This window comes from Homarus americanus, unplaced genomic scaffold (assembly GCF_018991925.1).
Source record: "Homarus americanus isolate GMGI-L3 unplaced genomic scaffold, GMGI_Hamer_2.0 scaffold50924, whole genome shotgun sequence".
Taxonomy (NCBI): Eukaryota; Metazoa; Arthropoda; class Malacostraca; order Decapoda; family Nephropidae; genus Homarus; species Homarus americanus.
In genome coordinates, this window is record NW_024718094.1 from 6,532,474 (window position 1) to 6,549,814 (window position 17,341).

The window sequence follows — 17,341 nt, forward strand, 5'->3', positions numbered from 1 at the left end:
CAGTATTAGCTGGTTCAGTTACGTATTGCTCTGTCTTTTCTCACTGTCTTACACCTACACTGTCTTGCACCTACACTGTCTTACACACCTGCACTGTCTTACACCTGCACTGTCTTACACCACACTGCCTTACACACCCTACACTATCTTACACACCTACACTGTCTTACACAAACACACTGCCTTACACACCTACACTGTCTTACACAACACTGTCTTACACACACACTATCTTACACACCAACACTGTCTTACACACCTACACTGTCTTACACACCACACTGTCTTACACACCTCACACTGCCTTACACACCTACACTATCTTACACACCTACACTGCCTTACACACCACACTGTCTCCCACCTACACACCTACACCACCTTACACACCTACACTGTCCACCCTTACACCTGCACTCCTTACACAACCACATTGTCAATCATTACTAAATCTATATCATTATTATTTTGCTTTCATATACACAAAACCACCTGTCAAAAAACACAGACAGATAGATATTTATTCCGTAAAATCGCCACACAAATTCATATTGATTCAGCATAGTGACGTCCATTATGGTCCATAGTATACATAGTGACCTCTATTATGGTCCATAGTATACATAGTGACGTCCATTATGGTCCATAGTATGCATAGTGACCTCCATATGGTCCATAGTATACATAGTGACCTCCATTATGTCAATAACATACATAGTTGACCAGGTCTGTGTACGAGGGATGGAAATTGACAATAAACGTGGCACCATCGCTCGACCTAGTTTCATTAATCTCAAATGTTTGTGTTTCCATTAGTGCGTCTCTCTGTGTTGTGTCTGTTGCGTCTCTCTGTATTTGTGTCTGTTGCGTCTCTCTGTGTTGTGTCTGTTGCGTCTCTCTGTGTTGTGTCTGTGGTCTGTCTGTTGCGTCTCTTTGTGTGTCTCTGTGTTGTGTCTGTGTTGTCTCTTCTGTGTTGTGTCTGTGTTGTCTCTCTGTGTTGTGTCTGTCCTGTCTCTCTTTCTGTGTTGGGTCTGTTTACAAATCTCTCTGTGTTCCTTCAGGCGTCTCTCTGTGTTGTTTGTTGCGTCTCTCTGTGTGTCTGTATTTGTCTCTTCATGTTGTGTCTGTTGCGTCTCTGTGTCTGTGTCTGTGCTCTCTCTGTGTTGTGTCTGTTGTGTCTCTCTGTGTTGTGTCTGTGTTGTCTCTTTCTGTGTTGTGTCAGGTCTCTCTGTGTTGTGTCTGTTGCGTCTCTCTGTGTTGTGTCTTTGCCTCTCTCTGTGTTGTCTCTGTTGCGTCTCTCTGTGTTGTGTCTGTGTTGTCTGTTGCGTTTTGTGTTGTCTCTGTATCTGTGTCTGTGTTGTCTCTTTCTGTGTTCTGTCTGTGTCTCTCTCTGTGTGTGTCTGTTGCCTCTCTCTGTGTTGTGTCCTTCTTCCTCTGTGCAGTCTCTCTCTGTTGTGTCTGTATTTGTCTCTTTCTGTGTTCTCTTTATTGTCTCTCTGTTCCGTCTCTCTGTGTTGTGCGCCTCTCTCCTGTTGTCTCTCTCTGTGTTGTGTCTCTCCTGTTGTGTCTCTGCTGTCTCTCTGTTGTGTCTCTCTCTGCTGTGCCCCTCTCTGTTGTGTCTCTATCTGTCACTCCCTCTGTGTTGTGTCTCAGATTGCCTCTCCATGTTGCGTCTCTCTGTGTTGTGTCTCTGCTGTTGCGTCCCCATGTATTTGTCCCATCTGTGTTGTCCCTTCCTGTGTTGAACATCCTCTGTTGTGATACCTCTGTGTTGCCTCTGTGTTGTGTCCTGTGTTGCGTCTCTGTACTGTCCCTCTGTGTTTGTGTCCCTCTCTGTTGCGTGCCTCTCTCTGTTGTTCTCTGTTGCGTCTCTCAGGCTATTCCTGTGTCTGTTGCCCTCTTTGTGTTGTCTCTGTGTTGTGTCTGTGCTGTCTCTGTGTTGCGTCTGTGTTGTCTCTGTGTTGTCTCTCCCTGTTGTGTCCCTCTGTGTTGTCTCTGTGTTGTGCTCTCTCTGTTGTGTCTCTCTGTGTTGTCTCTGTGTTGTAGCCTCTCTCTGTGTCTCTCTCTGTTGTGTCTCTATTTGTCTCTTTCTTGTGTTGTGTCTCTGTATTGTCTCTCTGTGTTGCGTCTCTCTGTGTTGTCTCTGTGTTGCTGTCTCCCTCTTTGTGTCAGTCTCTTATTGTTGTCTTTGTGTTGTCTCTTTATGTGTCTGTTGTGTCCCCCATGTTGTGTCTCTGTACATGTCTCTCAGGTTCGTCTCTCTGTGTTGTGTCTCTGTCTTCTGTTTTGCGTCTCTGTGTGTCTCTGTGTTGTCTCTGTGTTGTCTCTCTGTGTTGTGTCCCTCTCTCTGTTGTGTCTCTCTGTTTTGTCTCTGTGTTGTGTCTCTTTGTTGTGTCCCTCTCTGTTGTGTCCCTCTGCTGTGCCTCTGTGTTGTTCTCTGTATTTGTGTCTCTCTGTGTTGTCTCTCTCTGTTTGTGTCTCTCTCTGTTGTGTCTCTGTTGTGTCTCTTCCTTGGTTGTGTCTCCTGTGTTTGTGTCTCTCTCTGTTGTCTCTGCTAGTTTCTTTGGCCAATGCTCTTTGTGGTCTTTGTGTCTGATATATACTATTGCTTGTGTCTCTCCCTGTTGTGAAATATAATGTTGAGATATATATGAACTTTGTGTCTCCTATCTGTGCCTCCCATCTGTGCCTCTCTGTTGTGTCTGTGTTGTTTCTGTTTGTGCCCCTTTCTGCCAGTCCCTGGCTGTGTCTCTCTCTATTTGTGTCTCTCTCTGTGGCGTCTCTTTCCCATGCCAGGTCTCTCTCTGTTGCGTCCCCCTGTTGTGTCTCTCAGTGTTAGTGTCTCTTTCTCTGTTGTCTCTCTCTGTTGTGTCTCTCTCTGTTGTGCTCTCTGTTGTGTCCTCTGTGTTGCGTCCCTCTCTGTTGTGTGTGTCCCTCTGTGTTGTGTCTCTTTCTGTGTTGTGTCTCTCTCTGTGTTGTGTCTCTCTCTGTTTGTGTCTCACTGTGTTTGTGTCTCTCTGTGTTGTGTCTCTCTGTGTGTGTCTCTCTGTGTTTGGTAAATCTCAGTGTTGTGTCTCTTTCTGTGTTGTGTCTCTCTCTGTTGTGTCTGTGTTGTGTCTGTTGCGTCTCTCTGTGTTGTGTCTGTTGCGTCTCTCTGCATTTGTCTCTGTTGCGTCTCTCTGTGTTGTGTCTGTTGCGTCTCTCTGTGATTTGTGTCTTGTTGTCTGTTGCGTCTCTTTGTGTTGTCTCTGTGTTGTGTCTGTGTGTCTCTTCTGTGTTGTGTCTGTGTTGTCTCTTTCTGTGTTGTGTCTGTTGCGTCTCTCTGTGTTGTGTCTGTTGCGTCTCTCTGTGTTGTGTCGTGTCTCTCTGTGTTGTGTCTGTTGCGTCTCTCTGTGTTGTGTCTGTTTGTGTCTCTCTGTGTTGTCTCTGTGTTGTCTGTTTGCGTCTCTTTGTGTTGTCTCTCTGTTGTGTCTCTGTGGTATGTCTCTCTGTGTTGTGTCTGTGTTGTCTCTTCTGTGTTGTGTCTGTTGCGTCTCTCTTTGTGTTGTCTCTGTTTGGTCTGTCTGTGTTTCTCTCTGTTGCGTCTCTCTGTGTTTGTGTCTCTGTATTGTCTCTCTGTGTGCGTCTCTCTCTGTGTTTGTGTCTGTTGCGTCTCTCTGTGTTGTGTCTCTCTGTGTTGTGTCTGTGTTGTCTCTTTCTGTGTTGTGTCTCTGTATTGTCTCTCGGTTGTGTCTCTCTCTGTTGTGTCTCTCTCTGTTGTGTCTGTGTTGTCCTCTGTGTGTGTCTCTCTCTGTTTGTGTCCTCTCTGTTGTGTCTTATATTGTCGCTCTTCTTCTGTGTTGTGTCTCTGTATTGTCTCTCTGTGTTGCGTCTCTCTGTGTTTGTGTCCTCGTTGGCCTGTGTCCTTGTGTCGGTCTCTTCTGTGTTGTGTCTCTCTCTGTTGTGTCTCTCTGTGTCTCTGTGTTGTGTCTCTTTCTGTGTTGTGTCTGTTTGTCTCTCTGTGTTGTGCTCTCTCTGTTGTGTCTCTCTCTCTGTTGTGTCTGTGTGTCTCTGTGTTGTGTCTGTGTTGTCTGTTGCGTCTCTTGTGTTGTCTGTGTTGTGTCTGTGTTGTCTCTGTGTTGTGCTCTCTCTGTTGTGTCTCTCTGTGTTGTCTCTGTGTTGTGTCTCTCTCTGTTGTCCTCTGTTGTCTCTGTGTTTTGTCCTCTCTGTTTGTGTCTCCTGTTGTCTTGTTCTTTCTGTGTTGTGTCTCAGGTTTTGTCTCTCTCTGTTGCGTCTCTCTCTGTGTTGTGTCTTATATGTCTGTTTGTGTCTCTTTGTGTTGTCTCTGTATGTGTCTCTGTGTTGTCTCTCTGTGTTGTGTCTCTCTCTGTTGTGTCTCTCTGTGTTGTCTCTGTGTTGTGTCTCTCTGTGTTGTGTCTCTCTCTGTTGTGTCTGTGTTGTTCTCTGTTGTCTCTCTGTGTGTGTCTCTGTGGTCTCTCTGTATTGTGTCTCTCTCTGTTTGTGTCTCTCTCTGTTGTGTCTCTCTGTGTCTCTCTGTGTGTCTCTCTCTGTGTGTCTCTCTGTGTTGTGTCTCTCTGTGTTGTGTCTCTGTGTTGTGTCTCTCTGTGTTGTCTCTCTGTGTTGTGTCTCTCTCTGTTGTGTCTCTGTGTTGTTTCTGTTGTGTCTCTTTCGTTTGTGTTGTCTCTCTGTGTTGTGTCTCTCTGTTGTGTCTCTCTCTGTTTGTGTCTCTCTGTGTGTGTCTCTGTGTTTGTGGTCTCTCTCTGTTGTGTCTCTCTCTGTTGTGTCTCTGTGTTGTGTCTCTCTTGTTGTGTCTCTCTCTGTTGTGTCTCTGTGTTGCTCTGTGTTGTGTGTCTCTCTGTGTTGTGTCTCTCTCTGTTTGTGTCTCTGTGTTGTGTCTCTCTGTGTTGTGTCTCTCTCGTCTGTGTTGTGTCTCTCTCTGTTGTGTCTCTGTGTTGTGTCTCTCTCTCTGTTGTGTCTGTGTTGTGTCTCTCTGTGTTGTGTCTCTCTCTGTGTGTCTCTGTTGTGTCTCTCTCTGTTGTGTCTCTGTGTTGTCTCTCTGTTTGTGTCTCTGTGTTGTGTCTCTCTGTGTTGTGTCTCTCTCTGTTGTGTCTCTCTCTGTTGTGTCTCTGTGTTTGTGTCTCTCTCTGTGTTGTGTCTCTCTGTTTGTGTCTCTGTGTTGTGTCTCTCTGTGTTGTGTCTCTCTGTTGTGTCTCTCTTTGTGTCTATTTGTGTCTCTCTGTGTTTGTGTCTCTCTCTGTTTGTCTCTGTGTTGTGTCTCTCTGTTGTGTCTCTTAGTGTGTCTCTCTGTTTGTGTCTCTGTTGTGTCTCTCTCTGTTGTGTCTCTCTTGTTGTGTCTGTGTTGTGTCTCTCTGTGTTGTGTCTCTCTCTGTTTGTGTCTCTGTGTTTGTGTCTCTCTGTTGTCTCTCTCTGTTGTGTCTCTCTCTGTTGTGTCTCTGTGTTGTGTCTCTCTGTGTTGTGTCTCTCTGTATTGTGTCTCTCTGTGTGTCTCTCTTGCTGTTGTGTCTCTCTGTGTTGTCTCTGTGTTGTGTCTCTCTCTATTTGTGTCTCTCTCTTGTTGTGTCTCTCCTGTGTTTGTGTCTCTGTGTTGTTCTCTCTGTGTTTGTGTCTCTCTCTGTTGTGTCTCTCTGTTATGTCTCTCTCTGTTGTGTCTCTCTGTGTTGTGTCCTCTCTGTGTTGTGTCTCTCTGTTGTGTCTCTGTGTGTGTCTCTCTCTGTTTTTGTGTCTCTCTCTGTTTGTCTCTCTGTTTTGTCTCCTCTGTTTTGTCTCTCTGTGTTGTGTCTCTCTGTGTTGTGTCTCTCATGTTTGTGTCTCTCTGTGTTGTGTCTCCTCTGTGTTGTGTCTCTGTATTTGTGTCTCTCTGTGTTGTGTCTCTCTCTGTTGTGTCTCCTTTGTGTTGTGTCTCTCTGTGTTTGTGTCTCTGTTGTGTCTCTCTCTGTGTTGTGTGTCTCTCTGTGTTGTCTCTCTCTGTGTTGTGTCTCTCTGTGTTGTGTCTCTCTGTTTTGTGTCTCTTCTGTTTTGTGTCTCTCTGTGTTGTGTCTCTCTGTTTTGTGTCTCTGTGTTGTGTCTCTTTCTGTATTTGTGTCTCTCTCTATTTGTGTCTCTCTGTTGTGTCTCTCTGTGTTGTGTCTCTGTTTTGTACTCTCTCTGTGTTGTGTCTCTTTCTGTGTTGTGTCTCTCCTATGGCTTGTCTCTGTTTGTGTCTCTCTCTGTTGTGTCTATTGTGTCTTTGTGTCTCTCTGTGTGTGTCTCTCTGTGTTGTGTCTCTCTGTTGCTCTCTCTCTCTAGTCTGTCTGTGTTGTTTCTGTTGTGTCTCTCTGTGTTGTGTCTCTCTGTGTTGTGTCTCTCTGTGTTGTGTCTCTCTGTGTTGTGTCTCTCTCTGTTGTGTGTCTGTGTTGTTTCTGTTGTGTCTCTCTGTGTTGTGTCTGTGTTTGTGTCTCTCTCTGTTGTGTCTGTATTTGTTTCTGTTGTGTCTCTCTGTTTGTGTCTCTCTGTGTTGTGTCTCTCTGTGTTGTCCTGTTTGCTGTCTCTCTCTGTGTGTCTGTGTTGTCTCTGTTGTGTCTCTCTGTGTTGTGTCTCTCTGTGTTGTGTCTCTCTGTGTTGTGTCTCTCTGTGTTGTCTCTGTGTTGTGTCTCTCTCTTTTGTGTCTGTGTTGTTTCTGTTTGTGTCTCTCTGTGCTGTGTCTCTCTGTGTTGTGTCTCTCTCTGTGTTGTGTCTCTGTTGTGTCTGTGTTGTTTCTGTTGTGTCTCTCTGTGTTGTCTCTCTGTGTTGTGTCTCTCTGTGTTGTGTCTCTCTCTGTTGTGTCTCTTTGTGTTGTCTGTGTTGTGTCTCTTTGTGTCTCTGTGTTGTCTCTGTGTTGTCTCTCTGTGTTGTGTCTCTCTGTGTCTCTCTGTTGTGTCTCCTTTTGTGTGTCTCTCTTGTTTGTCTCTTTGTGTTGTCTCTGTTCTCTCTGTGTTGTGTCTCTCTGTGTGTGTCTCTCTCTGTTGTGTCTCTTTGTGTTGTCTCTCTGCTGTTGTGTCTCTTTGTGTTGTCTTGTGTCTCTCTGTGTTGTGTCTCTCTCTGTCTTTGTGTTGTCTCTGTGTTGTGTCTCTTTGTGTTGTCTCTGTGTTGTGTCTCTCTGTGTTGTGTCTCTCTGTGTTGTGTCTCTCTGTGTTGTGTCTCTCTGTGTTGTGTCTCTCTCTGTTGTGTCTCTTTGTGTTGTCTCTGTGTTGTGTCTCTTTGTGTTGTCTCTGTGTTGTCTCTCTAATGTTCTTACATGTTGTCAATCTGTGTTTGTCCCCTTCTAATGTACTGATTATTATTATTATTATTATTATTATTATTATTATTATTATTATTATTATTATTATTATTATTATTATTATTATCGTCACCTGTGTTTTCGTTGATTCTCTTGTTGCCTTGGAGTATTGTTAGCTGGAATGAACAATACACATTCTTACCGTATGCTATTCCTCTACCTGAAGTATTGTAAGCTGGGCAGCCTGTTGTGGGGGTAAAGCAATATAGCGTGATGGCTGGAGCGACGGTGCTAATTAAGAGGAGAAGTGCCACTCACAGGCCACTATCTGAAGGACCCCGAGTGCCACCACCACCTGCATCACTTTTACACTCAGGCACTCTCACACACATAAACTTTACCTGGTGGTAGTAAAGACGTAGAGAGTGAGATTCCGTGCAATATGTGTCCTTAATATACTTACCTTAACTTACTTCAATCGGAATGACACACACACACACACGAGGCAAACTCATATCCTGTCACCGAAGAGAAAATAATTAGTTTTTAGTCGTGTGTCTCAACCTATTGTGTTTCTCGGTGATGATGGAGAGAGAAAGAAAAAAAAGATTGAAGGAGTACCAAAGGCGTAGCTGTGGAGGATGATAGGAATTTCTCTGTAAACTGGTCACAAAAATGTTCTTTCACATAAATAAGAACTTAAGAGGTAACCAGCTAGCGCTATGATATAAGGTCATTAACGACTTGGAGTTATTTTACATAAACTAACTATAACCTAACGTCCTAACATATCTAACCGAGCCTGACCTAACCATGCCCGACTTACTTTCCCAACCTAAACTAAGCTAACGTAAACTATACTCTAACTTCTATGATATTTTACACACAAATGTTTGTGTGTATTTATGCTTGTAACAATTGGTGATAAAAGAAGCTCACTTGGAAAAGGAATTGTAAAGAAGAATAAGGAAGAAATTTTGGAGCGATCTTGAGCAGGTAGTTAGTGTGAGTGAAGGAGATGTCTGATGTCGCATTAAAACGCTGAATAGGTTAAGTGAAGCGACGAGCAGTAGGAGGAGGAGAGTCGGCAAGGGCTTTTCCGCGCCTGTAAGAGATACGAGTATAACAAAAATTCTAAAGGAACGTCTTTCAAGTCTTCTTCGAACTGCGAGACTTGTGAGAGATTGAAACGTTAGATGTTGAGACGAAACGTGAGATGTTGAGATGAAACGTGAGATGTTGAGATGAAGCGTGACATGTTGAGATGAAAAGTGACATGTTGAGATGGTAAGATGACACGTGTGATGTTGAGATGAAATGAACTAAGTAAAACCTGTAATTAACAGTGAAACGTGAAACTTACAAAGTGAAGCAAGAAACTTGCAAATTTTAACGAGGAAGTAACAACGACATTCCGTCACTCACCCCGTCACAGTAACTCCCTCCTTCCACTCTGGCAACTCAGCGTCTCGTAATAACTCACTCACTCCTCATTATCCATTCTTTACCTCTGTGTCAGTTCCCATAATCATCTTCCTGTCTCCACCATCTCCTCTTTATCGTTCTGAATTATTCCCTTGTCTTATTTTCTCTATTTCTCTTCGTATTCTTTCTTTGTACTCTCACTCCTTTGTTCTTTAATTATCATATTTATCTATTTTCGCTAAGTGGTTCTTCTTTCATCTTGGTGTCCCTTTTTCTCTATTTTTCTTTATCTTTCGTCTCTGTGTTTTTTTCATTCTTTCATTTCTCTGTACTTTATTATCATTTGCTTCCTTTATCTACTCAATATTCACCATTTCATTATTTTCTCCATCATATTTTATCTTTCTCTTCTTTATATTTCATCTTTAGTTCTTCGTTCTTTCATTTCTCTATACTTTATTGCCATTTGCTTTCGTTGTCTGCACGCTTACCGTCAATCTCCCCCATATCATAATTAATTCCTCTCCCTCTCCCTTCACTCTCGTCTGGTCACCGAGGGGAAATACTGCATCTTTAAGCTTCTCATGAATATTCTACAATAGACCGTATTTAAGAAGCCACCCTCAGCGTCATGACCAGGAAGGTACCCAGAACTTCACTTTAAAGTCTTACCCTTTGAGGAATATCGTATTGTGGACGCCATATCAGGGAGGTTCCTTCGGCACTGGGATCTCTGCAGGGTGGCTGCGGTGAGGGTTACTTATGTGTGAAGTGTGAAGCTTCATTAGGGAGGTTTCTCTCATTAGTGTGGCTCAGAATTCCTGCGCAACACAGCCCAGAGGTTCTGTGGTTAAGGGTAGCACAGCTCATAGGTCCTGTGGTGAAGGGTAACACAGCTCACAGGTCCTGTAAGAATAACAATGTGTTCAGGTGAAGAAGAGTTTGTTTCTATGTGGAAGGTCTCGTGTTGGCCTTAGTATTATTTCCTTACATGGTGTGGGGTAGCATTGTCAAGTATGTTGAGTAGTTTATTTGTCTGACCGCCTATTTGATCACACTAAAACAGTAACTAGGCTACTGTATATTTTAGAAGGATTAAGTGAATGTCATAGGTCACAGTGGTTGGGTTCAGGGCTCATATATTCCTCTATTTTGGGATGGATATCAGAGTAGGTGATGGTCGTAGCGTGTGTGTGTTGTCACATCGTTTGGCCGCTACACTAATACTAGTGCCATTCCCTAAAAGTTCATGTTTCTGTTTTATCACAACTATGATACCGACTTGGATCAAAATGATTACGACATTGTTTCAGGCAAGCGTCTCAATGATGCCATATTTACATGCGTGTAAAGGTACTTTATATATTTTTTCTTTAATAATTTATACTCGCATTACAACAGTATATATCAACCCAGGGGTGTTTCTTATGACCCACCATTCAAGGTGTTATCAGGCTGTCTTTACCAATCCTGGCAGATCTTTTTTCTCCCCGGGGCCATACTTTCTTGTTTATTTCATTCACCCGTCCCCCAACTGCCTTCACCTGGCCCCTCCAACCCTCAATTTTATCGATTACCAACTCGACCACTATTCTCTCACCCCTAAATATAAGACCAAATTAAATCTTAAACATAAATTTCTTGCGTCTGTTCCCCTGATGATTTGAACAGATGAAAGCTTTTGAAATGTTTGTGTATTATTTTCCATTTTTAGTTACCTGTTTGAATCACCTGCACATATTTGTAATTTGTACACATACAGTACATAAATTTATTCGGCTTATTTCATCTTAAGGTTAATCGCCCTAACGCTAACCTAAGTTAACCAAACGCTTACTTTACCTAACATAACCTAACCAAACCTAACATAACCTTACACTTAATTTAACCAGGTTGCGTGTTTTAATCATCGATTTAATTAAGTTGGGGTAACTAATCTTCTCGTGATCCCATAAAATTACACAAATACGCTGTAATGTAAACCTATAACTACAAACACAAATAAACAAATAAATCCTGAATGTATAATCATACTGGGGGGAAAATCACAGTGAACCTCGAGGCCACAACAGCGTGAGGAGTGGAACGAGTAACACCGCCCTTCATCAGAGTCGTAGAGTTACAGTTGTATAATAAACACAGAGCTTACGGGAAGACCTACCTCGGTGACGGTGATTATTGCGGAAGTGAGGGAGATGAAGTGAGGGAGAGAGATGAAGTGAGTGTGATGCTGAGGAGAGTGAGGGAGGGAGATGAAGTGAATGTAATGCCGAAGAGAGTGAGGGAGGGTGGTGAAGAAAGGGAGGGAGGTGAAGTGAGTGTGATGGAGAGAGAGAGAGAGAGAGAGAGAGAGAGAGAGAGAGATTGATTTACTCTCTCGCCTCCAGTTAAGTTTACACAGCAACCTCCTGTCACCCTCTACCAATCAGCCAGTCGGAAGCCACAACCTTGACTAGCAGCAGAGATCTCAACCAATCACGAGGGTTCCTTATATTACGTCATGAGTAACTGCTAACTGCTAGTTTTCATCCTGCCCATGACAAAATATATATGGACACACAAACACACACGCACACACGCACGCATGAAGGAGGTGATCAATCATGTATTCAACAGGATTTTTTTTAAATTACAGTACGTTGGTATTTTACTGTTATTTGCTATTCAGAAAGGTGTCGTCCCTCCTCCCACACACTCACTTTCTCTCTCTGATCTTTACGTAGCCATAATAATATATCGTTTATTAAATACACAACCCATTTAATAGCACCATATTTAAGGATAGAAGATGAATATATACAATATGTAAATAGATAGTATGGATGTACGAAGGAGAGGTAGAGAGAAGGTGGACAGATTAGTGTGTGTAAGGCCGGTGGTGTTTGATGTGACTGACGCAGGAGAATGGTGCCTTGTCTGCTGCCATGACAACGTCAACTGAGAGTGACTCCGAGAATGGGATAGTAAACTCAACTTTGACGATTCATTTTATTGTGTAGAATGAATATGATGGTCAGATGTGTGAATGTTTAATGACATTATATGAATTTGAACTTTCTAATACCAGTCATCAGTTTATTGGTAAGTGAGTAAATTAAAACACATCTCATTCTTTGATTCCAATATTTTCTCGACTTACCGTGGATAATGTTGGCAACATAAATGAAAATCAGAGATAAGTGAATCTGTTGAGTTAGGTTCGTGGAGGATGGTTTGTGTACCCTGGAGAAGCTTTGCTTGACGCTTTGTCAGCGAATTCTGGAATCTTCATGGCTTTCGTTTGCTTTCCACCACTGGCTGATGCAGAACTTCCTTTGAACCTCAGCCTTGGGGTGTTTTTTTTAGCTGTAGTGGAGATAAGACTTAATGCATCTCCCCTAGTCCTCCCCTGCCTGTGTTATGTTCTGTAGGAGATCTTTCTTTCTTTCTTGATGTATAATAACATCACGTACACTCGGAAACCATATTCTCTAGCCCACCTGCGTCCGTTGTGGAGGTTAGTACAGTGTCCTTTCTGGACGGGGGGCCCACTCTAACTATCACGAGGCAACACACGCACGAACACACACAGTCATAGTACGGCTGTATAGATGACATTATGTATAAATATTGTATATGGCATTTTATACTCTGCATTAACTTCATTATATATGAACACGAAGAAAAATTACCATAGTTGTAGTTACGAAAGTATGAATGGAAATAAACACTTTCAAACCACCCAGTGAGTCCACACAACGTTTACAGCGCTTGTGTGTGTGTGCCAGACCACGATGCTTCCACCACACCCCATCATTCGCATAACTATATGAAAAATCGTGTTTAATTTAACTACACATTTCAAAAACCTTAAATTACATGTGGATCAGTCACTCCTCATTTGACACACTTATAGTGTAATACTTTGACCATCCTACCTGGGCACATGGAGGCCCACGGTAACTCTCACGGGGCAACACGCACGAACACACAAGTTATGATATGAACCCTTCCAGGCTTCACTATCATTATCATGTTATGTTCATCGTGCTCTGTATCTTGGTAACTAGTCATAGTATCAATAGATGACAGTGTTATTAGTATAATATTGTAACCTACCTGCAGTTATTGTTGTAAATCATGGACAGAAAGGTTACATAAATTGTAATATCAAGTGTGTGGTTCGCTCAAAGCCACCCCAATTCAGACAACGCGTCACACAAAGTTGCACTGTGTGTGTGTGTGTGTATGTGTGTGTGTTCTGTAACATTAAGCTTCATCCTTAGTAGGTAAGATGTTTCGTAAAGAGGTTTCTCCCATTCGTCATTGTGAGCATCGTCCTAGAGCACATTGTTTCCATCAAAACCATGGTTCATCCTTATTTCCCTTCTTCCGTGTAACTACTGTATATCCATATAGCTAAGTGCTTGCTTTTCATTTCTTTATTTACCAAAATAATGTGGATCAGTTACTCGTTATTTAACACATACATGCACTAAGAGCATCAAGATTGTTTTGTAGGCATGACTATTGGTTAATTGAAACCCCAAAAATATTGTTCACATTAATTATGCATAAACATTGTAAACATATCTATGTGATTATTGTAGTATATGACATATATTTAATGTCTGGACAGATTCCCAAGAGTTTTGCATATTAATGCATAGATTTTGTAAGCATAATTATGTGAAGTGACGTAAAACCACATTTTTGGGGTTTCAATTAACCAATAGTCATGCCTACAAAACAATCTTGATGCTCTTAGTGCATGTATGTGTTAAATAACGAGTAACTGATCCACATTATTTTGGTAAATAAAGAAATGAAAAGCAAGCACTTAGCTATATGGATATACAGTAGTTACACGGAAGAAGGGAAATAAGGATGAACCATGGTTTTGATGGAAACAATGTGCTCTAGGACGATGCTCACAATGATGAATGGGAGAAACCTCTTTACGAAACATCTTACCTACTAAGGATGAAGCTTAATGTTACAGAACACACACACACACACACACACACACACAGTGCAACTTTGTGTGACGCGTTGTCTGACTTGGGGTGGCTTTGAGCGAACCACACACTTGATATTACAATTTATGTATCCTTCCTGTCCATGATTTACAACAATAACTATAGGTAAAAAGTTACAATATTATACTAATAACACTGTCATGTTACCAAGATACAGAGCACGATAAACATAACATGATAATTATAATGAAGCCTGGAAGGGTTCATATCATAACTTGTGTGTATGTTGCCCTGTGAGAGTTACCGTGGGCCTCCATGTGCCCAGGTAGGATGGTCAAAGTATTACACTATAAGTGTGTCAAATGAGAAGTGACTGATCCACATGTAATTTAAGGTTTTTGAAATATGCAGTTAAATTAAACACGACTTTTCATATACTTACGCGAGTGATCGGGTGTGGTGGTCTGGCACACACACAAGCGCTGTAAACGTTGTGTGGACTCACTGGGTGTTTTGGAAGTGTTTATTTCCATTCATACTTTCGTAACTACAACCTATGGTAATTTTTCTTCGTGTTCATATATAATGAAGATAATGCAGAGTATAAAATGCCATATACAATATTTATACATAATGTCATCTATACAGCCGTACTATGACTGTGTGTGTTCGTGCGTGTGTTGCCCCGTGATAGTTAGAGTGGGCCCCATCCAGAAAGGACACTGTACTGATCTCCACAACCGACCCAGGTGGGCTAGAGAATATGGTTTCCGAGTGTACCATATACTGTATAAAAAATGGGATGTCCTCATCCGCTATGCTGTCAGTCTAGCAAGATGATGATGATGATGATGATGGCATTCACTGTCTCTGCCCCTTTATGCATTGTGATGAAACTTACAGTATGTTGTCCATGGCACAAAAAAAACAGCTTCACAACTTGAAATGAATTTCATATAAATGTTTTTTATATTGTTTTTATTCTATACTTTGTTAATGTATTTGACTTTAGTTTTAGAATGGTTGTGTATATTTTGTTCTACAGGAAATTGAAGTGTCAATCTTTTCAATTTTTTTTTTGTGGCATTATTTGTAGATTTAGTAAAGATGCTTCTTCCACAGTTTCTTTTTTATTAATTTAATTTTTAAACTCATTAACCCTTTGGGGACGAAATGTTTAAACCACCTTCTTCAAAGGGTTAAAACCTCATCCCAAAGAGACAACCCGGTCCACTAGCACATGGTCGTGTTATTAACAGTATATTCGTCTTTCCCTCACAGACGATGCGACTACGGTGTCTTGCGAACTCTACATTCGGAGTTTCGGCTCGATCGACCCCTCGTCCATGGTGAGTAATGGCGTTGATGAAAGGGAGGGTAGGGCGGGGGGACAAGGAATGATGGAAGGAAGGAACGAAAGAGAAAAAAATAGAGGGGAGGAAGGAAGTTATAGTTCGGAATGGTGTCAGGGTAGGGGACGGAGGAAGTAAAGGCGGGAAGAAGGGAGGGAGGGAAAAGACAACATCAGAGCGAGGGAGATGGATTTTAAGTGGTCATGTTAAGAGCTGTTGGGACGATATTGGATGCACATATACTTACACAGACAGTAATAAACAAAATCATGGTAAAAATTTGTTGTGTTGTCAAAGAAATAGAAACAATTGAGACCCTGCAATTGTGTGTAAATGAAGCAGTCAGATCATCAACCTGGGACTTGGTCACAATATTTGTGATGCCATATGGCAGCAGGGTCTGCCATTAGAATGACCTTATGACTCCGTGTGTCTGACCAGGTGACCTGGGAGGTTGCATATGCCTTAGACTGTGGCTCTGTTTTATTACAAAGATCATTTTAACACCAAAACCAGCCTTTTTGATCTTCGGGGAGTCATTTTAGGGCTGTTTTTATTATCTGGCATTGATACCTTGATTGACTTTGACCCTGACCTTGAAATATTTGCCCTTTAGGGTCAAAACCCTTCTATTACCAGAAGGTACGTGCTGTACATCGGTACCGATTTTCAGGCTTTTGTCCACAGTTGTGGCAAAGTCGTTAATTTTGACAGATTTCCACCTGACTACATTAGTTATTTGATGAAGTAAAGTTAACAACTGCGGATCCCACCTTAGAATTAGTGGGTCAGGATCGAAATATCCGCCCTTGGCCAAAATCAGAAGCACATGCAGATAATGACCATAAAGAATAATATCTGTTAAAAACTGAAGTCAGTTGGGGGTGGGGGGATACTTTTTCGTCTACTCATTTAGTCATACTTTATTGGAGGTGTTTCAATTTTAGGATTAGGGGGTGGGGAGGAGGGCGACCGCTGGGACAACTTCCCAAAATTTCACCACCGTGACTGTTATGGGGTTCATGTTTATCTTCATTTAAGTTTCAGCTTTATCTTCAAAACTGTAGCCGTGTAGAGAGAACAGAAAAACACACAGAAACAGATACTCTGCTGTATAACAGTTACATAAATTAGGATATACAGTGTTAATATTTGTTTATAATATACTGTCATGGGTACACTGGATATATCTTGCTATAATAGGCCGACTTAAGTATACTGGATATATCGATAGATATATTATTTTCACATAAACCTGATGCTACAGGTCAACCTAGATATGTTTGTCATATATTCTAGAATTACTGCCTTAACTAGATATTTATTTGTGAAAAAATTTAATCCGAAAAGTTTAGATCGGGTATAGAAGGTAATTAAATTTTATATTGAAAATTAAATAGTATAGAGAAAGTTAGCCAGTTAAAGTTGTTTTACGGTGAAATTAAATTATCATTTTAATTCTGATGTTTTGTGTTGTGGATGTTACTGTGAAGACTCGTTACTTGCACTGCTATTAAACCGTGTTACGTGTGCTGTTATTAAGATGCGTTACTTGTGCTGTTATTAAGACGTGTTACTTGTACTGTTATTTCACCTTAGGATTAAACACCCCAGCTTATTTCACCTTAAGATTAAACACCCCAACTTATTTCACCTTAAGATTAAACACCCCAGCTTATTTCACCTTAACATTAAACACCCCAACTTATTTCACCTTAAAATTAAACACCCCAGCTTATTTCACCTTAGGATTAAACATCCAAGCTTATTTCACCTTAGGATTAAACACCCCAGCTTATTTCACCTTAAGATTAAACACCCCAGCTTATTTCACCTTAAAATTAAACATCCCTAGCTTATTTCACCTTAAGATTAAACACCCCAGCTTATTTCACCTTAAAATTAAACACCCCAGCTTATTTCACCTTAGGATTAAACATCCAAGCTTATTTCACCTTAAGATTAAAGACCCCAGCTTATTTCTCCTGATAATTAAGCACCGAAGTTTATTTCACCCGAAGACTAGACACCGCAGCTTATTTTACCTGATTGTTAGACACCATACCTCTAATTTTTACCTGGTGATTAGACACCCCAGCTTAATTCACCTGATTATTAACAACCCCAGTGTTCAATGTTAGCCGGGGGTTAGGTTAGGTAATTTTAGGTATGTTTAATTTTTGGGTGAAGTAATCTGAGGTGTAGAATCTTTAGATTAAAATTAATAACCTTGGGTGTCTAATCTTCAGGTGAAATATGATTGGGTTAATCTTCAAGTGATCCGAAAGTTACCCCAAGACACAGGCGCTCGACTGCAAACAAAACAATTGGGTTACTCATCTACTAAA

The 17,341-nt window shown here is 41.5% G+C and overlaps 1 protein-coding gene across 4 annotated transcripts in view; it reads left to right on the top strand.

Annotated features, from left to right (window-relative positions):
- The window catches only part of LOC121859166 (glycine receptor subunit alpha-2-like), a 259,881-nt gene that overhangs the window by 152,515 nt on the left and 90,025 nt on the right, over window positions 1-17,341 (top strand). For all 4 annotated transcript variants that reach the window (XM_042355913.1, XM_042355915.1, XM_042355914.1 and 1 more), the window contains exon 4: window positions 14,923-14,990. In XM_042355913.1, the coding sequence (XP_042211847.1) occupies window positions 14,923-14,990 (68 nt within the window). The remainder of the gene's footprint in view (window positions 1-14,922; window positions 14,991-17,341) is intronic.